This window comes from Bombyx mandarina, chromosome 08 (assembly GCF_030267445.1).
Source record: "Bombyx mandarina strain Sakado chromosome 08, ASM3026744v2".
NCBI lineage: Eukaryota > Metazoa > Arthropoda > Insecta > Lepidoptera > Bombycidae > Bombyx > Bombyx mandarina.
This window is the reverse complement of record NC_143215.1, coordinates 3,293,759-3,316,229: the sequence shown is the minus strand read 5'-3', so window position 1 is coordinate 3,316,229 and position 22,471 is coordinate 3,293,759. Positions and strand designations below refer to the sequence as shown.

The 22,471-nt window shown below is 37.8% G+C and overlaps 2 protein-coding genes across 3 annotated transcripts; one reads left to right on the top strand and one right to left on the bottom strand.

Moving 5' to 3' along the window:
* The first annotated feature begins 2,501 nt into the window (after positions 1 to 2,501).
* On the top strand, positions 2,502 to 16,198 carry LOC149502437 (uncharacterized). Its single transcript, XM_089729430.1, has 11 exons — positions 2,502 to 3,145; positions 3,841 to 3,925; positions 5,203 to 5,273; positions 5,843 to 6,125; positions 6,246 to 6,447; positions 7,375 to 7,454; positions 8,310 to 8,483; positions 10,418 to 10,552; positions 11,872 to 11,991; positions 13,693 to 13,795; positions 15,155 to 16,198. The coding sequence occupies exons 1-11, from the start codon at positions 3,040 to 3,042 to the stop codon at positions 15,332 to 15,334; spliced, it is 1,539 nt and encodes a 512-aa protein (XP_089585556.1). The 5' UTR covers positions 2,502 to 3,039; the 3' UTR covers positions 15,335 to 16,198.
* Positions 16,199 to 19,264: 3,066 nt separating this feature from the next.
* Rpn6 (regulatory particle non-ATPase 6) lies at positions 19,265 to 21,631 on the bottom strand. Of its 2 annotated transcripts, none has more exons than XM_089729434.1 (2): positions 21,352 to 21,631; positions 19,265 to 21,117 (listed from the first exon to the last, which is right to left on the bottom strand). In XM_089729434.1, exon 2 carries the CDS (start codon positions 20,901 to 20,903, stop codon positions 19,638 to 19,640), a length of 1,266 nt encoding a protein of 421 aa, XP_089585560.1. In that variant the 5' UTR covers positions 20,904 to 21,117; positions 21,352 to 21,631; the 3' UTR covers positions 19,265 to 19,637. The 2 variants fall into 2 exon arrangements, with proteins under 2 accessions (XP_089585560.1, XP_089585559.1); XM_089729433.1 differs by lacking the exon at positions 21,352 to 21,631 and adding an exon at positions 21,204 to 21,301.
* Positions 21,632 to 22,471: the final 840 nt, after the last annotated feature.

Genomic DNA, 22,471 nt, shown 5'->3' with positions numbered 1-22,471 from the left:
ATAGTTACCGTATTTAATAGCCAGTTAGCATCTGTGAAAATGTAAAAGCGTCAGCAAATTAAGATAAAATGGTAGGTTCTTCCAAAAAGGTCATTGAACCTTAGTAAATTCCTTCTATTTTACTGAGCTGTTATTTCATTTCGTTTTCTTCAACACCAAAGGTTGATATCGTTCATCTCGTTTAATTTATAATTTTTTTCATTAACTTCTATGTGATCATAGATTAGACATTTCTACCTTATTTTTCTAAAAAATTTGGCAGTATAAACACGCGTCTTTGCCTGTCCATAAAACAAATCAAACAAAAACTCATGGAGATCAATCAACTACCGGTAAAATGGGGCGATTAGGGATTGACAGGCGAATCGGGAAAAAACCGGGAAAATCTTTCGACGCTCAATATAAGTTTTATATTCGTTGCAAAATCTTCCATTTTTTGTAGTTTAATAGTAGAATGTTGAAAGTTCACAAAACAACTCTGAATATGCATGATAATAGCTGCTAACTTATAAAAAATCGCGTTTCAAATTAACTTCCTGTGGTGGTCATTATTTTAGTGCTAGAAACTTTGCTCTCTTTTATTTATTTGATAATAATAGAAGACGACTATGATTTATAAACGTTATTTAGTGTTTGAACCAGCATATATATTAAAGGAAAGTCTCCGTTGTTATTGGTTTTAATGTATTTGATTAAATAAAAATACATGTAAAAATCTGTTGTTTTTGGGGATATTGGGGACGTCTTAGGTACAAATAACAACGAAAAAGGGGTCAATTGGGATGAGAATACGTGAAATGGAAACGACCTAAGTATAAATAGGTACATGTTTGTAGGGTTGTCTATGTAGTTATAACAATATTTTTTAAATTTGTTGGTAAAAATCTGGTTTATTCGAAGCGAAATTGGGAATAAGTCTTTATTTGAAATAGATAAGCAATTTAATATAAGTAAGTCGATTTTGCAGAGACATGTAACAAGATCAATGAAATCTCAAGGTGGACAAAAATGTCTAAGTAATACATAATAAAATATTTAATATTTGTTCAGAGTGGGGGTATTCATCTGATTAATCCATGGAATAACCGACACACCTAATCTCTTAACCCAGATAGAAATATCAGCACTGTCGATTGCACCTATAATTGAGGTGATGTCTGCTATGTACTTTTGTCAGTTTTTCAATTTTTTTTATTGATGATCACTTTGTTGGTGCAACTAAATAAATAAATAAATTAAAACTATATATAAAAATAAAAGTAGTGCCAACCCTAGGAAATTTCTCATTTCGTCCCAATTAACCGCAATTTTCGGGTAAATAGGGATTACACCTATTTTTGCATTTTTTGCTTAAACTGGAATGCTAGTTGCATAATTTTAAATTAGACAACAAAGATGCCCCCAAGACTCAATCATTTTGATCCTGATATAGCATTATATACATCAACAACTACCTTAAAATTGCTCATAAAGTTGGAATTTGTCCCTAATCGCCCCATTTTACGGTACTTATTAACTCCATGCAAAAACTTTTTGGAATGGCCGTTATTCTGCCCTGATAGTATGGAGGGTAGAGGTAAGGAGAACCGTCTCATATGGGAGAAGCTTGAAAAAGTGTCCCACTTTCAGTACTAAATAACAGTCCAAAAATCCTCCAGAATGGCTCTAGCATAGGCACAGGGTATGATATGAATTGAGCAGTTGTTCACTGATTGATGTATAATGAGTTAGAAAATTTAAAATATTTAATAACTAGAGCAGTTAGTGACAGTGTAATATACAAGACCTCGCATGATTACGTAGTTCAAACTAATTTCGTCGATATAACCTAAAATTATTGCTGTGGTAAAACGTGGAGACATCGATTGTATTTTCTTATCGGCTTTAAATAAAATACTTTTTGTGATTTTGTAGTGCTTACAGTTCTTTCGTCCTTTTTTATTTTATAATAACTTTCAGCGCCTTTTTTTAAATTTATCCGGTTGCTATTGTAGCGCCACCCTTATTTAGCAGACTTTAACGGACACTTTTACACACAGAGACGGTTCTCCTTACCTCTACCCTCCATACCCGATAGCCATGCTTATACCATAGGCTTACATCAAATTATATTTCAACTTGTTGACAATCTGTTTCCGAAATTGGTCATTATTTCTAGTACAAGCTGTAGCACAAATTTTGATGTAAGCTTGCCGTAAAGTCGCAGTTATTAATTGTAGACTTTTTGGCTGGAAAGCGAGGACTTAATTTATTTATTTAATTGAGTCTATTCCGTATTTCATTCCTTTTCACTTAATTTCGTCCCATTTGATTAGTCTGAAGTAATCAAATTGATTTCGCAACTTAACATTTTTCAAAATGTATTAAGTATGTTCATAATTTAAAATAATTGTAGATTTTTCTAAACATGACACTGGCAGCAATGGAGTTGCAAGAACTCAACTGCCATACTCAAAAAAGAAGATGATTATCTACAAAGATTAAGCAATAAAAATATAATACAGGCATAGTTTTTTTAAGGGATTTTATGACCTGGTAATTAAGACTAAGCTTTAGTGTTTCTTCAGGTTTAAATGTGTAGTAAGGGTGGTTTATTAACTGCTTAGAATCTGTGAAAGTTCACAATTGTGGGAAAATAGAACAAAGCCTCCGCACGTAGCTTCTCGGGATCCTCCAAACTGTCCACTGAAAAAGTCTTAGTAAATGACCACCATTTTACTGAGATTATATTTCGTCACATATCATCGTTTGTAAATTTAATTTGTTTTTAATCATTTATGGTTATGTCGCGATTAGTTTCCTTTGTTTTTTTATTATTCATAAACTGTAAATAAATAAAACGGCGAATTATAAAAACCTCATTACTTGACGCTGGCTAATGTACAAGCCGTGCAGGAGCCAAAAAATGAAGAAGAAGAATCATAGAAATAAATTTTAATAAATAAACACAATATTTGAGTTGAGAAGAATTCTTTAATTGTTATAAAGACTCAAAACAAGATATTCTATAAAAAAACTAATAAATGCAATAAAACTAAAATGAGCATTCACAGCAGTAGAAGCAACAATTCTTCAATAATATCCAATAACACCAAGATACAAGCTCTGGATTCTGTGTTACAGCAGAGCTTTCATTATCTTAAGGGTCAGTATACAGTTATATTAGCCAAGAAAAAAAACATTCACCTGCCAGTACTGACACTCCGATTTCGCTTTGCCTGTGGCTCATATATTAGTTCACCTAAATTAGGCTTCTAAGCGTGTCCTGCTGTCATTGTACGAGTGAGGAATAAGCAACTCTATCATCGAAGCCATCATTCAAGTCAGTTCGCACACATTATAGCTACTTCCATTGGTAAAATCAAAAATAAACATGCACTCCATTTAAATCAGCTGATCTGTTTTGGTAGGCAGCAGTTTATTGTGCCATTCCCGATTAGGGTGGACCGTATGCTAGTCTACCAACAAAGGCATTACAAAAAAAATTGCCTTAGCTTTGCCCCAATACCTAAGAACATGGATTTATTGTCACATGCTGTCAGAGCCCATTAGCCAACGTAAAATCATGGGCAGCCCAGTCTTGACGGCATGAGTATTACAATTGCTTTCGTGTTGGTAATGCTTTAGCACAAGCTCAGTCCCCACTTGGATCTTCAAGAACAAAGTTGACTCTCCAACTCTACAATGGAACTTTGCAATGCCGCTCACACTACACTTGAGCACAAGTATTAAATTATCATCTGGAGACACAATCTGATAAAATAAGCCGAGCAGGTTGTGCCAATCTGGGGGTAGGTGGTACTAGAATTACAATTCTTTGCATTACAATTTCTTTTGCAGGTATTGTGTCAGATTTTGAACTACTCCAAAGTGAATCGGAGAATTACAAAACTCAGTTTGAAATTCAAAAACATAAGTGTGAAAGGTATTTTTGTTTTTTATTACTAGTTAGTTACTGTAGATTTGGCATCACTAATGAAGCTGAAACGGCTTCTAGGCCCCTAACAATCCCTACAGCTTTGGATTATAGGGCTGACCAGACAGCAAGAAATAGTGTTTAAAGACAACAGACAACAGTAATGAGCTAACTAAACAAGTAGGAGATGATTGGATTTTTTTTTGTTTCTTTGATGGGTGGACGATCTTGCAGCCCACCTGGTGTTAAGTAGTTACTGGAGCTATGGACATCTACAACGTAAATGTATCACCCGTCTTGAGATATAAGTTCTAAGGTCACAGTATAGTTACAACGGCTGCCCCACCCTTCAAACCGGAGTCCACCATCTCGCAGAAGGAGGCGGCGGAACGGGAGAGGGAGAACTCTTCCTCCCTCTCGGCGCCGTGCTGCCGCCGTCGAGCCGGGGGTCGGAGGAGGGCGTTTGTCCAGCTCCGGCCCCTATGAGGAGGCAGTCTCCTCCCGGTGATGGTCACGGGGCGACCTAAGGGGGTTGAGACTGCGCCGCACGCTACCATCACTCTAGCGCGCTGGCACCAGGAGGACGGGACGACGCGTCGGCGGCTGGGGACTGCGATGCGGTCCGCATTTTCGTCGTCGCTGTCGTCGCCGAACATACTGTGGAAGAGCAACCCGGTCGGCGGTGTATCGCGTTCCGACCCGGCAGGCTGGTTCTGGCCCAGCGGGGTATCCCGGAACACCAGCGGCATCGCCCGGGCGGCCTGAAGGGCCGCCGTACCGCGGAGACTGACGTCGTTGGTCGTCGACTATCGCCTCGACGACCCGTCGGTCGGGCGTCCTCGGGGTGGCGCCGCGTGTCTGGTTGTAGTGTTGACCGCGGGAACCCCCCTACTCTGACCGGATTTTGACCCCGGACGGAGATCGGACGCCGGGTGTAAGAGTGCAGGGGAGTCGTTTAGTGGGTGGGCCCTAAATTCCTTGGGCCCGCGGTCTGCTCTCAACACCTGCAGATCGTTGAGTCTCACATACCCCGCGCGCCCCCTAGGCGCGGGGACCTCGTAGGAGGATCGGCCCTCGGCACGGAAAAAAAAAAAAAATGAGTTAGATGCCGATGATCACAGAAAATATATTAATTTTTGATATGTGTGAGCCGAAATTCGCCGAAAAAATGCCGAAATTCTGCAAATTAACTTTGTAATTTATTGTGAAAATGTAATCTGAAAAAATATAATAGGTACATTATAACTTGTTTGATGAGCAATTGAAAAGAAGTAAACATATTTCAGTGAATCCTGTCCTAGTGCTGAAGCATTGAAAAAAGTAATAGATACAAAAAACAATATCATAGGATTAGTTGGTAAGCTTAAATATATATTTATTATTTAATATATATTTATATTATATAATATATTTCTGAAAGAGTGATGCCCCTTATAGTATTTAAATAATGTGAGATTATTAATTCGGGAGTCATGGTAGTTGGTTTCATAGATTTGACTAGTCCAGAGACTACCAGAACTAATTATTACCTATTATTGCCTCAGATATAGTAAAATCTCTCTAAAGTTTAAAGAGATTAAAGCTTAGAGAGATAAAATTTAGAGTCTAAATGAATAGTTGAAGTTGAACTGAGTGTTAAAATTAATATGGAAACAATTATGTAGCTATCACTTTAATCATCATCATCACTTTAATAATTTATATTAAACTTAGTGTTTTAACTGCAACTACTATTATTGTGTCTGTTATTATTGTGTGACACATGTATTAGTTTAAATAATCTTAACAAAAAATATTCAAAATTCTGCCTGCCCTGCCTTCTACACTTCAATCCTTGCTCTTCAAGTTTTTTCAAGCATTGTATGTGGATTTCTATCTTATCTAACTCTGTTATATATATTTAGACAATATAAATTAATTTTACAGCATCAACATTAACAAAATTATATGAAACAAAAAACTTTGACATACTCACAGAAGCATTTAAAATACTATACAAATCCAATACAACCAATCCAGCATTGCTTGAAACTGAAAAATTGAGTCCAACAGTAGAATCAAGAGCTTGTAATGAAAAGTTAAGAGAGGATTCACTGAATGAAATAGAAAGCACTCCAACGGGAAGGACCAGCCCTATCATACAGTCTAAGAAAGCCAAATGTTCTTTGAAACTGGATTGTAGAGATAAGAAGAAGTGCTCTGAGAATTGGTAAGTTTTAAATGTAGCAGAAAATCTTCTTAGATTTTTTTGTATATGAGTATTAATTGCATATACCTTCTTGATTAATCCTAATTGTAGCTTTTGGTCCTAACTGATTTACTTAAACAGGTCTACGCCAGAGAAAAAAGTTGTTAAACTATCATTCCCAACACCAACTAGAGCAAAATCAGGTACCGTCAGCAGTGGAAGGTTGAGACAAGCAAGACTAAACATAGTTAATGTTAAAAAGACTCATGTAGTTGACCTCACTTCTTCGCCAGAGTTCTTCGGTGGGCTTAAGACATCTAGAACTGAAAATGGATGTTTTCAGGTATATATGAACTAATAATTTACACTAACTGAACTGAAAGTAAAACAATTTTTTTACAAATTAGTTTATTGATGCTATGTCTTGGTCCTGAAATATTTGCTTGATTGAGTGCCGTGTTTGTTACCATGTATCTAGACCTTGCATCCTTTTGCATCATACTCACATACAATACCAATGGCATGCCTAGAAGTACTTCTGAACATGTAATTATTCTATTTTAAAAACAAATGGTTCTTGACAGTAAATAATGGAATCTAATTTAAACTCAAATCGCAAAAATCAATTAATATTTACATTAGTTTGCTTGCAAACTGGATCAAAAGATAGGATGGAATTTGAATTTAAGAAAGACTTAAATTAGGTGTAAATTTAAAATGTTATCTTAATATAACAACAGAATTTCCTATGCATGATTGCTTGTGATATACAAATCTTATCTATCTTATCTCACAATATTGAATTTGGATTTGGAAATATAATATGTTGGGGTAATTTGGTTTCACTTTGCTTTAGTTTGCCACTGCAAGAGAAACTGAGAATCACCATCACAGAGACAAAAATATTAGTTCAATTAGATTCAATTAATTCAATAGAATTGAACATAAAGTATAGAATTGAATGACGATCCATGAAAATCGTAGAAAAAATGATATTAAACATTTTAGACTTTTAATTCTCTTAAAAACGTGATATACAAAAAAAAAGTATCGAACTAAAGTTTTATCCACTTCTCGAACCGGTGGCGCCATCTTCGCCATATGCTATGCAGTGCTCGATTCATCAAAAAGATAACCATTTTGCGTATATTTAGCTATATCGCAGCCTAGCGTGTTAAATCAAATCAGTTTTACATAAGATTAGCGCCTAATAATCGATTGGACCAAAACAATAATGAAACATAATAGAAGTCTTTGTCTGTCGTTTTAGGCTTCGACCAAAAGGGTGCCTACAGAGAATGACGACACTATCCAGCCCTCGCCCACCAGTGAGTCAACTATGTTCGGAATGTGGGTTATATTCGTATTACATTCCAATTTGCTTATTTATATATATATTTCATCTCTCCACTAGTTAGTTAATTAAAAGTATTTAAAGTTAACTGCTTCCTAAATGTTACGTATGTCAACAGCTGTTTAAGACGGTGTTCAAGAGTCTAAACTGCCCGAATTTGAAGTCGTCGTGGCCTAAGCGATAAGACGTCCGGTGCATTCATGTTGAGCGATGTATCGGTGTTCGAATCTCAGGCGGGTACCAATTTTTCTAATGAATTACGTACTCAACAAATGTTCACGATTGACTTCCACTGTGAAGGAATAACATCGTCTAATAAAAATGAAACCCGCAAAATTATAATTTGCGTAATTACTGGTGGTAGGACCTCTTGTGAGTCCGCGCGGGTGGGTACCACCACCCTGCCTATTTCTGCCGTGAAGCAGTAATGCGTTTCGGTTTGAAGGGTGGGGCAGCCGTTGTAACTATACTGAGACCCTTAGAACTTATATCTCAAGGTGGGTGGCGCATTTACGTTGTAGATGTCTATGGGCTCCAGTAACCACTTAACAACAGGTGAGCTGTGAGCTCGTCCACCCATCTAAGCAATAAAAAAAAATAACCCAACAGACACAGCCCATTGAGTTTCTCGCCGGATCTTCTCAGTGGATCGCGTTTTCGACCCGGTGGTAGACTCTGCGAAGCACGGCTCTTGCTAGGGTTCGTGTTAGCAACGTCATCAGGTTTGAGCCCCGTGAGCTCACCTACTAGTTCGGCGAAAACTGCACTTTTATAGTATTCGAATTAGTTAAAGAGCAATACGAATAGGTGCTTATTTTCCTTTGGCATAATAAATCCTTCTTTTTTTTCAGGAGTAAATTAAAAACGAAAGAGAGTCCGCCAAAGTTGAAGAGACCGAAATGTTTGTCGTTAATTAAAAAAGAAAATATTTCAAATATCGAACGGGAGAATAATGAAAATGATTTATTTAAAACGGAAACAGAAATGGAACATTCGATTAATATTTTAAATCCTTTGCCCCAAAGGTAAGGATTTTCTTATTAATTGCTTTAAAAAAAAAATCATTAGAATATAAACCAAGTTTTTATCTTTTTTTTTACACATTTTAATTGTCTTGGTATGTGTCTTTATAACTGAATGTTTGAACGTGATTTACACCCAAAGCGTCGCATTGAATTGAAATTTTACACATTTATCAAGGGCTGATGCAAATAAAAAAAAATTAATAAAATTGTCTGATTGACTTAATCAAGATCTTCAGGGTTGACACTAGAAATATAATATGTTAGTGTCATAAGCTACGTAATTAGGCATGTGGGGGCCTGCCTCCTTCCTTTGATGTTAAAAAAGCACAAATAAATAACAAAAAAAAGGAAACAAACACGCTTCGGGAGTTAGTTACAAGTAGAAAATATTTTCTATCGATCGATCGAGTGACTAAGAAGAAAATGATCATATTACCTAAGATAAATAGTGTTTAAATCTGCTTGTGGGATGTCCTCACAGAGTTGGGGGTCCCTCGCCACCTTACTGCACTCCTTCAGTCATTATACTACAACAGCCAGGGAGTAGTGAGAATCGATAGGACTGCATCTGACTCGTTCAAATTTCACAAGGGCGTGCGGCAGGGCTGCATCCTGTCACCCATCCTGTTCAATATTTACGGCGAATACATCGTCAGGAAAACATGCGATGGATGGGATGGTGGTATTACCGTCGGAGGCTGTAAAATCTCTAACTTACGCTACGCTGACGACACCACTCTCCTGGCAGCCAGCGAAATCGAGATGAGCAAGTTCTTGGACAGGATGGAGCGCATTAGCAAAGACCTCGGACTCGCGATAAACAGATCTAAAACAAAGGTCATGATCGTTGATCGCACAGGCAGACTGGAGCTCAGCGGTACACTTAATTTGGAAGTAACGGACAACTTTGTTTACCTGGGCTCCAACATCAGCAACAATGGCTCTTGTGAACCGGAAATTCGTAGACGGATTGGGATGGCAAAAGGTGCCATGTCTCAGCTGGACAAAATATGGAAGGATAAAAATATCTATGAACACCAAGAGCAACCTAGTCCGCACACTAGTGTTTTCAATATTCATATACGGAGCAGAGACATGGACTATAAAGAAAGCTGACCGCAATCGGATTGATGCCTTCGAAATGTGGTGCTGGAGGAGGATGTTGGATATTCCCTGGACCGCACGCCGCACCAATTTATCCATCCTAGCTCAGTTGAAGATCCGGACTAGACTCTCCACCATTTGCATGCGAAGGATTCTTGAATACTTTGGCCACATCGCAAGGAAAGACAGTGACAACTTAGAGAAATTGATGGTCACTGGAAAGGTCGAGGGCAAGCGACTAAGAGGCAGGAACTCGACCCGTTGGACGGACCAGATTCGTGCAGCCCTGGATACCACAGTGCACGATGCTCTGCACTCAGCTGCAGATAGGAACAGCTGGCGGTGCACTATAAAAAACAATCTGTTTCAAGGCCATGACCACGACCCTCAGTAATGAGGAAACCGACGCAAGGAGGAGGAGAAATCTAAGAATGTGGTTATAAGGGATGCTACATACCCACTTTACAACAGATGGCCCGTGGACTTGTTTTGCTCGTCTATGCAATAAATAAATGGCTGGCTGAACTCACGGCCTACCTGATGTTAAGGTAGGACCTCATGAGTCCGCACGGGTAGGTACCACCACCCTGCCTATTTCTGCCGTGAAGCAGTAACGCGTTTCGGTTTGAAGGGTGGGGCAGCCGTTATACTTGAGACCTTAGAACTTATATCTCAAGGTGGGTGGCGGCATTTACGTTGCAGATGTCTATGGGCTCCTGTAACCGCTTAATAAAAATAAAATAAAAGAACCATTCATTCCCTTTTGATTAGTGTGTGATAATTTTCATTTAATACAAAGCAAAATAATACAAATATAAGTAATATTGCAGATTTATTAAAGAAAATAAACCATTAACACCAGTAAAGATTGAAAATGTTGATGAAGACGCGACCCACTGTGATACAGCGTTGAGCGGGTCTCTTCTACAAGAAGATGCTGGTTGTGACGGCAACCCGACTGATAGGTAAGAAAGAAGTAGCCGGATTGGTAGGCAGCGGCTTGGCTCTGCCCTTGGCATTGCTGAAGTCCATGGGCGACGGTAACCACTCACCATCAGGTGGGCCGTATGCTCGTCTGCCTACAAAGGCCAGAAAAAAAAACCCGGTAATCACTTACATATTAATATTGTTGCAACATCTTACGTAACTCAGTTGAACCCAACTTCACCACAAGTGACGTCATTTCGGGGCCAAAATTATTGATGAGTTAATCATATCCTATTTGCTAATATCCTCAATGCAATGATTAGTCACAAATGTGATTCGTAGATATTTGAGTTTTTTTTTTGAATTGGTAATTTCAAATTTATTTCAGTATACTTAGTCTGGCCATAAATACTCTTACAATTAAAAATAAACAAAATATTACACTTTTTTATTATATAGCGACCCGCCCTCGCTTCGCTTCGGAAACATTAAAACACACATGAAACAAAAAAAAAAAATATATATATATAAAAGTAGCCTATGTTCATCAGGGACAATGTCGGCTTCTAATGGAAAAAGAATTTTTCAAATCGGTCCAGTAGTTTCGGAGCCTATTCGAAACAAACAAACAAATCTTTCCTCTTTATAATATTAGTATAGAAGAATAGTGATTAAGTGATTGATTTAATTGAATAACCGTTATTTTAAATATCCATTAGATTACTTTGAAATTGGTGTGCGGGACTGACTGTTAAATAGTTTAGTTGACAATTGGTTTATTCAAATCTTATTTTAATTATGGCCAGTCAGAGTTATTAGTGTATTGCGAGACTGAGTTTTGCAATGAATAGATTCGGCGGACTTCAAAGCGGCCAAACTTAGAACTTATATCTCAAGGTGGGTGGCGCATTTACGGTGTAGATGTCTATGGGCTCCAGTAACTGCTTAACACCAGGTGGGCTATGAGCTCGTCCACCCATATAAGCAATAAAAAAAAAACAGTGGATCTAAAGCGTATGCTACTATAGATGAAGTTATAAAATGGAGTTCTCATATTGTTCCATGTGAACGAATCTAAACCTAATGACGTCACACTAAAACTTTTCTTGGAAATTAAGGATACAGCGACAGTCATAAAGGTCCTTAGTAATCTCACAAATTATAAGATTCATCGAATAAACTTTATTGCGCGTGTGTGAGTGTGCGTGTGTGTGTGTGCGTGCATGTGTGTGTGTGTGTGTGTGTGTGTGTTTGTGCGTGTTTCTGCGTGTGTGTTTAAAATTTCATTTAAGTAATTCCATGTTCACAGTCGTAATTAATTTTTCCAATTTTACATAATTGTTTTTTTGTTTTTCAGGCCGAGTAAAGACCCTCTAAGGGAGAATATGAACGTTACAAATACTCCAACTAAGAAAACGAGTGGCATGTCATTTTTACATAATTCAAGCAACATGAAAGACTCTGAAACTATTAGAAGGTAAACCCTATTTACAAAATACATTTGACGCGCTGTTAATATGCGAATGAGTTGAAGTTCTTGTGTATATATTTTTTAATTGATTGTAAAACTGCTTTCCACTAGCCGGTCCCAAAAATTATCCATTATTCTGTGACAACAGTGCACTTGAATATCAATGTGTCATTCAACTTTCAGCTAAGTGAAACATCAAAATGGATTAGTGAAACCATTTGGTAACCAATATAAATATATTTATATATTCATATAAAATACAAAATAAAAATGTATACATTATTTAAATACACAACAATAAATACCGTGGTATCTGGTGTATAGCCTTATGGCTGCCCACTAGTGACGTCACGCTGTCGAGCTAAACGACGCTAAAGAGCGGCCGTGGGAGGCAGAAGGTGGGATGTTCACAAGTTCTTGCCCGTTTGATGAGACTGCCCATTGTACTGTACTGTTAGAATATTATCTGAGTGCTTAGTGCGAGTTTTTTTAACGTTCTCAATAGCGTATTTTTTTTTTTTCCTACCTAAGCTGATAGCCTTAGGGGCTATTTCAGCGTAACCGTGGCTAGTAGGTGAGCTCACGGGGCTCAAACCTGCTGACGATGCTAACACGAACCCTAGCAAGAGCCGTGCTTCGCAGAATCTACCACCGGATCGGAAACGCGACCCACTGAGAAGATCCGGCGAGAAACTCAGTGGGCTGTGTCTGAGAGTTAATTTACTCGTCGAGCCCTTCGTCGCAAGCTACAGGTTCGACGAGAACGGTGACCGGTGCTTGAAGTACCTAGAAGCACCGTTAGTGGATCGGGAGGATCCGAGATGACGTGTTTTGGGCGACTCGACTGCTTTCCATTCTGTCCGCAGGATCGGGAATGTAGTTACCGGCGGCCGCGATGAGAGGGTTCTCGTATCGTGCCGCTTTATCGAAGTGGCGCCTCGATAGCGTTAAAGTTAGCTCATATTTGTATGGAATGGGATCGTTTGCGTACGTTTGCCGCTAGGGGCGCTGTTCCAACTGCATACAAAATTGGCTAACTTTTACGCTATCGAGAACGTTAAAAAACTCACACTAAGCACACTGATATTTATTTAGGTACGGAATGTATGGATGAATAACCGTTATGGGGTATGACTGAGTGAGAGAGATGGCAGATGTCGTGTGTCAGAAGGTACTGGAGACGGCGAATGAATGTTTGACATTTATTTATTTTTTAAGTGAGAGGAGGAATGAGGGTAGTTGCACGACGCAAGAGATCAAGCGTTTTGTAAATTGGGTGACTGAAGATATGTGTATATTTTATTTGCTTTTCTTTAATAAAGTAGGAATAAAAGTAAAGTTTGTGTGAGGCAATCAACTGGTTTTATTGGCACAAATTGAATAGATCCCACATTTTTTATTGTTGTAATAAATCAAACTTGGCTTCACCTCATTCACTTTACTACTAGCTGTATATAAATTGTTTGCATGTTATTCTACTACAAGAATCTATTACAAATAGTACTGTTTTCAAAAATCATTTGTAATGTTACAGTTTTTATTGTTGTGTATTAAAATGATATACAAAATGAAATATTAGAAGAAACATTTAAATTAGCTAGTGCAACTCTATCTTGTTTTTATCGGAAAACATGCTCATTGGTGTTTCCCACCTCCGCGTAAGCATCTAATGCGTGCCTCATTGAGAAATATTAATATTATTTGTAGAAAACTCCCAGAATTTGCGGAACCAATGTACAAAGAACCGACAATTAGAAAGAAAGGTGAGAAGCGAGCGTTGCCCGGTTGGAGCTGTGAAGGATGTAAAAATGTACGTAAAAACACAAAACGACTAAATATAATAATATATACTATAGTAGAATTATTTTGTCCGTGCAGTTTGGGTCATAAAAAATCGGAGCAGTGAAGCGAGTATTTCGCTCTCTCTTCCACTCACGAGCCTTATGGACGGGCATAGTGATGCGCATTATTGTTGTCGATAAGCGTTATCGATAGTGCATTTAGTTTTGTCATTTTGTGGGTTAGTGATAAAAATGAAAGAAAAAATCACTAATCGAATACTTACACCATATATCGCCGCAGCAAGTTAACGAGAACGGCAGAAATTAACACTTTGTAACTTTTCGGGATCTATTCTTATTTCAGTGAATTTTTTAACACATTGTTGATAACAACACGTGTAAATATTATTTTGAATAAATTCTGTCGTTTTGATACGAAACAAAGGCGTAGCCATTGTGTCACTAAAGAAATTCAGAGAACGAATGCATAAAAACACATTTCTCTTTGACATAATATACTATAATTTGCAGGTAAGTACAAACGACTTATAACATAACAATGTCTCACCACCGTTCGTATACCACCCCGCCGCTGTGTACCTGCCTTCGATGAGTCATTTGTTTTTATCGATAATGGCGTTGCGCCCGCGCAACATGCGCACCGCCCTAGCCGTGATATGTTTTATGACCCAAACTGCACGGACAAAATAATTCTACTATAGTGGTTCTCGCAGTAGTCGAAATTCGACTATAATTAATTGAAATTAAAAGTTTAAACATTCTTAAGGTTCTATTGTCAAGCACTATTATATTTCTATAATAATACAAATTTTGCCAAAACTACACTATAAATAAATAATATTAAAGACAAACAATATTAATCTATTCTCAATTTGACCACAGACTTTAAACAATAACAAAAGTTTCACGATTGACAATACACAAAGAGTATATATGTGTTGTGTGAAATACATGGTAGTGTGTGTAATGTTTTCTTTATTGATTTAATGTATTTTCAATGCATAATTAAAAAAAAAATATTAGCATCATGCACTTCTTCTCTATAAGTGTGGAAAATTTCATACTCCGTTCGCGCAATTTTCGTAAAAAGGGATACAAAGTTTTTGCTTCACGTATTAATATATAGATTATGCAGCGTAAACAAATCAATATGTAATAAAGAAATCTGAAATACAAAAAAAAACACACACACACAAGCAGATAAAACACGGCAGTCACTGACCCGATTCCTTTGTCAACAATGCCATAAGTGTGGACTACCAGACCCCATTTACATATTAACAACATGAATGCCGACGCACGTCTCCCGATACGAGGTCGAAATAGTTATCCTTAAACCAAACCTGTATTCACTATTACTCTTTTAGTTCTACGGTGAGCTGTATAAGGACGATCCTGTGATGTTGGCAAAGAAGATCGAAGAATGCTCGAAGCACAGAGGACGGCACAACCCCGAACGACCCAAAACCCCGCCGAACTACTGGAACCCGAGGTGGAACGTACCCGAGGACACGGAGGAACTCAATCGAATGAACAATGCTGTGTAGATTATTGCATCCGTGGTGAAGGAGTCGTCACGTTACATAAATGGAACAACAAAAATTATTTTTATATTTTTTTTTATTGCTTAGATGGATGGACGAGCTCACAGCCCACCTGGTATTAAGTGGTTACTGGAGCCCATAGACATCTACAACGTAAATGCGCCACCCACCTTGAGATGTAAGTTCTAAGGCCTCAGTATAGTTACAACGGCTATCCCACCCTTCGAACCGAAACGCATTACTGCTTCACGGCGGAAATAGGCGGGGCGGTGGTACCCACCCCCGCGGACTCACAAGAGGTCCTACCACCAGTGATAAAATTGCGTAATCATTGGCGGGTTCTGCGAGACCCCCCCCCAACCGTCACGCGACGCTATATGATGGCTCACTCAGCCTCTGTTGCAATGTAATTGAGATTTTGATCTCATATAAAACTTGGTTGGGTTTGCGTGGTCATGCCTACGATTACAAATAACAACTTCGCATCAGATATGCCGTGAGCCAGTATTCATCTACAAAAATTATAATAAAAGAATTTATTAATTTGTAGTTTTATTCAGATTTTAATCCGGCTGTGTGCCTTATTTTGATATGCAAAATGAATATAATCATAGCTGTGTAATGATTCATGGATTACGAAGGTGCCAGTTATACAAATACACTGAATGGTGCAATTTTAGCACATTCTCCAAATAGATCTAGATTAATGATTGGCATATGAATAAGTAGGTCCACAGGAATTTTATGAAATATTATGCCAATTAATCTAAGAATTAAAACTAATTCAAAGAGTATTATTTAATTAATCCAATAATTATTACAAAATACTAAAGAATAATAATAATTAATAAATGAATACAACTGCAACTTAGATGTTTTGTTTACTTTCCCTAATGACCATGGACTCCGACAGCCGTTGTACACCACGTGAACCGCGAGGTCATCGCCCTTATACTAATATCTCGCTTAAGTATAAACCTACAAAATTACGTCACGCCTGAATCTTCAAGCGAATGACAGGTCATGAACCAAAGTGGCACCTTGAAATCGTAAAATATTTATTAGTCTTTATGTGTGTGGGTGTGTTTTTGTGAAAAATTGTTAGTTTTTATTTTACTTTTTACCGTCCTTTTATTTCGAATTCTATACCCCAGAATCGCAGCACAGGATGTCTTATTTATTAACTTACTTTTAGCCACTCACATTTATAACCACTTTCTCCAGCTGTCGATTTGCTGTGTCACTATTAGCTGATACTTCATTCATAGACTAGCTATGGCTTACAATCTTGTAATAAGTGGAATCCCTCTCTCTCTGAAGCCGTAGCATTCTGTTATAAGACACGTTGACTTAAAAAAAAAGTTCTGAAGTGACATAAAAAAATATCAGACTTGATAACTTTCTTCCTCCTTTTTTGAATTCGAATAAAAAATTACACCCACTTAGCGGTAGGTAGCGGCTTGCCTCTGCCTCTGGCATTGCTGAAGTCCATGGGCGACGGTAACCACTCACCATCAGGTGGGTCGTGTGCCGTCTGCCTACAAGGGCAATAAAAAAATATTGGCTTCAAATAAATTTGGCTTAACTTACTAGTGGTAGGATATATCTTGAGCTCACGTAGATATGTTATGTACTATGTAGGTACCCTTTTCATTCCTTTTTGCCCAAATTTAATTGCTAGGTTTCTGGGTGGAAGCAGAATTAAAATTAACTACTCCGGCTAAGAGATCGCTTATGTAGTCTCTCTGTCTGTGAAGCGGATGGTACGGTTGTGCTACCCCGGCCTCATCGAAAAACATCACTGTCATTTATTTTCTCTTCCTCTACTCTGCCTATCACAGTATTAGATGCTATTTATAAAAAAATCACACGGTTTGTTAGTGCATCCTTTAGAAGTTTCTCATTCTCTCGCAGGCTAATTCGAACAGATGAATGTTTTAGTCATTTTAGTTTCGTGCTTTTGTTTCAATGAGTTTCAAAACGCAACGGTGCTAAAGAATTTTCAAAATAACGTTCTACATTTGGTTTTTGGCTTATGGCCCAGAATCGGAAAACAATGGAACCGAATAACAAATGAACATTTAACTAATATTATTACCTATTCTGGAAACAGAACCCGGATGTCGGGGTACAGTACCAAGACTTAAAACTACCTACCGTATCTACTATTAAAGCTTTTTAAAGTTTTTTTTTTATGGTTTTAAAGTACATAATGGTTTTGCTAACATTTATCCTTAAACGTGTTTTCACTTTGGTGTTTTAAGGTGAACTACACGGCTCTGTATGGAGTATTAAGGTCATTACAGTTGTTTTACAGAAATGGTCAACAGTAATAAGCAAGAAAATACTGTCACAATGTTTTTTTTTTGTTATAAAATGAAGTACAAATAAACACACAAATTATAGTTTAGGCTTCGCTTACACAAATCCTGCTTCTCTAAGTTAGACGTCGGATTTCGGAGCACTGTGTTTTTTTTTTTATTTTAGTTTTTTTTTTATTGCTTAGATGGGTGGACGAGCTCACAGCCCACCTGGTGTTAAGTGGTTACTGGAGCCCATAGAAATCTACAAAGTAAATGCGACACCCACCTAGAGATATAGATAAGTTCTAAGGTCTCAGTATAGTTAAAACAGCCACCCTTCAAACCGAAACGCATTACTGCTTCACGGCAGAAATAGGCAGGGCGGTGGTACCCACCCGTGCGGACTCACAAGAGGTCCTACCACCAGTAAACGATGCTTCTGCAGTAATGCTTCTCAACGATCTGCTGGATCTCGAACTCATTCGTAAATATTGTCGGAACGCTTCTGCATATCAGTAATATGACACGATGACTCTCTCATCATAACCGTTACTCACTACAGTCCAGGCTCGCCTCACGCAGCAGCCAACCACGTCATCGCTCAAGACACTCACTAATGGGTCTCATAGTAAATAGTCGACGTCGGCTTATACTCATCATTTGATCCTCTCGATCCACTATCAGTGCTTTTAGGTACCACAAGCACCAGCCACCGTTCGAACGTCGAACGGGACGTTCGACAGGAACGTTCGACGCAGCCTACTGAATTTCTCGCCGGATCTTCTCAGTACGTCGTATTTCAGGTTAGAGCCCCGCGAGCTCACCTACTTGTCAGATTACGCTGGTATAACCATCTAATGTTACCAGCCAGTGGTAGATTAAGTTCCTAGTTGATTAAGTTGTTAGCTCTCCGCTCCGAGATGCTTGGGTGGTTATTAGAAAAACCACACCCCTCTCAGCTAAGTCTTCTCGTGAGACCACTCGTCCTGATAAGGTTGTAAAGGCCGCCAATTCCAATTATAGTCCGCACGGTAGTGACCGACCAACCTAACCCTGCCATAAAGCAACTGCCTTCCGACTTGAAATGTTTGGTCCTACAATGTAATCAAGGCCTGGACTCTGATTGGATGCAAGCATTATGTTATATCTATGACCCTGGAAACTCCTCAACCCTGGGCGGCCGTGAGGTAGTCTACGCCTCTACTTGAATAGTAGAACTATCTCAAATAATTTTAATAATAATTTCCTCTCCTTACATAACTCTCCATTATTACTTTGATACAATAATAATACCAGGCCTGGTCCCAGGGTTGATTAACCTTAGTAAATGAAGATGCGATCGGTAGTAAAACTGCAGTGAAATTAAACTTGACGTAGTATGCGGGTCTCAACTGCTAGACATAATTACCAGATTATATTAAAGCAATTAAATGAATTTTTAAATTTAAATTTCATATTTTTTGTTTACTAAAGAAGTGTACAGACATGAAATAAAGGGCATCCGATCATGACCAATAATACATTGTAATCTTTGATCATGAAAACTTCGCTCAGTAGAAGCATTTGCCAAGTTGATGTCATGACTTGCACAATATAAATGTGTGGGTAGAAAGGTTAACAAAACCAATTATTTGGAGAACACATTTTTATTTCACAATTAAAACAGAATATTATAATTTTTCATTCACTAGCTTATGTTTAAACACATGTAAATAATTAGTTTTTGTAATTCAAGATGCTGTAGATTTGTTAATGTTGCTAATAATGCATGTCACTAACTGTTAGCAAAAAATAAACATTCCCCAATTAGATGATATCTTTTACATGTTTTTTTTTCATTTTCATGTCACTTTTTTAGATTACAACAACAGGTGTGAGTTAAAATAATGAAATTTTGAATCCATTAAAAAAAATAGTTTCATATAATACAAAAAGATTGAACTGAAAATTTACTGTAACTTTGATATACACTTTTATTGCTATAACAAAATTTACTCGTAAGTCTATGACAATTTTTTTGCTTTCTGGTAAAGTGTGTCAACAACCTTGCTCATATGATGGATGGTTTCTAAAACTGTTTCATAAGTCTTATCTAAGGGGGATTCATCAAAAACTATCAGCACTCCTTCTCCTTGATCTAAAATTCCATTCAGCTTCTTGTCCAAGATCATTTGAGAAAGTTTTTTCTCTACTTGAACAACTGGCAAGCGAATACAGCGAGCTACATGGTCCACCTGGACTCTCATGTAAGGTTCTACAATTCGGCACAAGTTCTGTTCTAACATAGTATCATACAAAGCACCAAGATGAGCTCTCACCACTGCGTCTTCTTCAAGCTCTGGTTTGTATGTTTTTAAGGCTGCTTGGAAGTCAGCTAATGATCTTTTATGAGAAGCTGTGGCTACAGCCCGCATTGCTTCTAATTCTTTGCCTGCATACTTGAGGGCAGCTTTGCTTCCACATATTGTAGCCACTTCTTCAGCTTGATTCAACATGATCTTCGACAAAAGCATGTATTTCAGTGCTGTTAGAGCTTTAGGACTGTCAGCTCCATCGTAACCTTCAAAGGCTTCATAAAAGTATGAGTAAGCAGTTTTGAAATCTCTTTCATCAGCTGCATGTAGTATACCAGATTGGAGGTCGAGGGCTGCTTGCATTTTTGGAGGACAGTAAATAGCATTTGCAGTTGTTCTTGCTGATGTCAAAGAGGCACGGGCCTTCGGTAAGTTACTGAGAGCATGGTATGTCTTACTTTCTAAAAGAAGCACTTCAACCAATAGGTTTTTGTCATCAAGTTTTTTTAGCTCTTTCAAAAGTGCAGTAGCAAGGTCCAAAGCTTCCGTATACATACCAGTGTCGAAATACAGAGCAATAAGTCTTGCTTCCAAAGACTGCCGAAGAAAGGTGCGTCGTTCTTCCTTGGCCCATTCTATGCACTCTTTACACAACTGTACTTCTATACCGATCCCTGCCTCCAAATCTAGGAAGAAGTCAACAAGGGAACGTACCAGTTTCGCAGCTTTAGCTTTACTTATGAGGCTCAAAAATGGTCTGGTGGCTTTGATAAGTTCTGCCAGCTCCTTAGCCTTCCCTTCCTTTTTGTATTTCTCGCCGAGGTTAAGGATACCCTGCTCCTTTGCTCTTATGTTTTCTTCATCATCTTCGGGCAGCTCGCCAGTGCTGACCATTTTGTCAGTCATGCGGACGTCTTCGTCTCTGTTCGTCGATGATGAGACGCGTGATCTTTCAAATAACATCGCTCCGGCCATACTGTGTATATTTATACGCTTACACTATAAAAGTATTCGATAAATAGCAAGATTGTATTACAACGGAACACTTTTCTTTGTAATTTTGTTGTAATTCGCAAAGTCATCGACGACCTTTTCAGAAACAATTTGTAGACGCGGATAAAGTTGCCAGCGCACTTATTTGTAGTTAATACTTAATGCAGAATACCAGCAGGTAGTGGTTTCTAAACAACTGAAATGGACAAAATTGTTTAAGGTTTAGCTTGTTTTTAAGTAGCGTTTAAAATTTGTACAAAACAAAAGAACACAATACGTAACCTCGCCGTTCAACACCGTTATTTTTTATTGGTACTTAGTCACGACAATGACAACAGCAACATCCGCCATCTTGTATTTCAAAAAACCTTTTTTCTGAATTGAAAAATTAATGCAAAAGCCGAAAATCAAATGCTTATTTCGTACTTACCTATTTGACGCCCTTAAAATCACTATCTTAACAACGATATTATTTTATTACCAAAATTAATATCCACCATTTGGAATTTGAAATGGGCTAATCCCAGTATAAATATTCATTGATTTAAATCATAAAATTGAGTAGAAAAAAAAAATTAAAGGCGAATTTTATATTTAGAAAAAAGATAAAATGTATAAACCTGACAGGTGACTACGGTGAAAAATAAAATAACATTTAGTAGGTTATTGCGTCATGCTCATTAACACTTTTTATTGAGCACCCCTATTTTTATTCTATGGAGGGTAGAAAGTAAGGAGGACCTTCTCCTTCTTAAATAGGGGACTAGTTGAAAAAGTGTTCACCTGTACAAAGCAAGTTATTATTGGTAGACTCGCCGAAATAGCTCTAGTTTAGAAATTGGAAATGATATAAATATATGGGTTTTTTTTTGGTCAAGAGGAAATCGCCGGACTCCCACCCTGCACTGGGGACGGCGGGCGGGGTATGTCGGAGTCGAACCGACTAAAACCTCCTGTCGCTCAACAACCCACGTCCGAGCCTCGCATGAGACAGAACTCATGAAAAGGCAAAGGGGGAGAGTGAAGCGCTTCGTGCGGAGCACATCTCTTCCTTCACCCTCCCCCAAATATATGGGGGGGGGTTAGCAGTTTTAAACAGAGTGAAGTGTGCTGTGTTGAAAATTTTAATTTTTTTCGTGAGTTGTGCAGTTAATAAATATTCAGTATTTAAAATCTCAACTATCTATTTTTATTACTATATACGTAGGAAGTGTTTCTTTCTTTCTTAATTTAATATCCAACTCTAATAGTTTAAGGCGCAGTTTTAAAAATCATTCCACTTGCTACTACGATGCCACCTTAATTGGCTCCTTTTCAGCGGACACTTTTTAATATATTGAGATGTCCTCTGTACTTCCAATCTCCATATTTTATCTATCTATCTATCAGAATAAAATTGTTCTTGAAAATATACCTGTGCCGGAGACTTTTAAGTGTCAAAGAGGACCATGAAACTTTACCTTACCTTCATAATATAATAGTTGCTTGCAATCAGATAGGTGATTAAATTATTTATCCGTATTAGTTATAAAATAAAATTGGCACCTCAT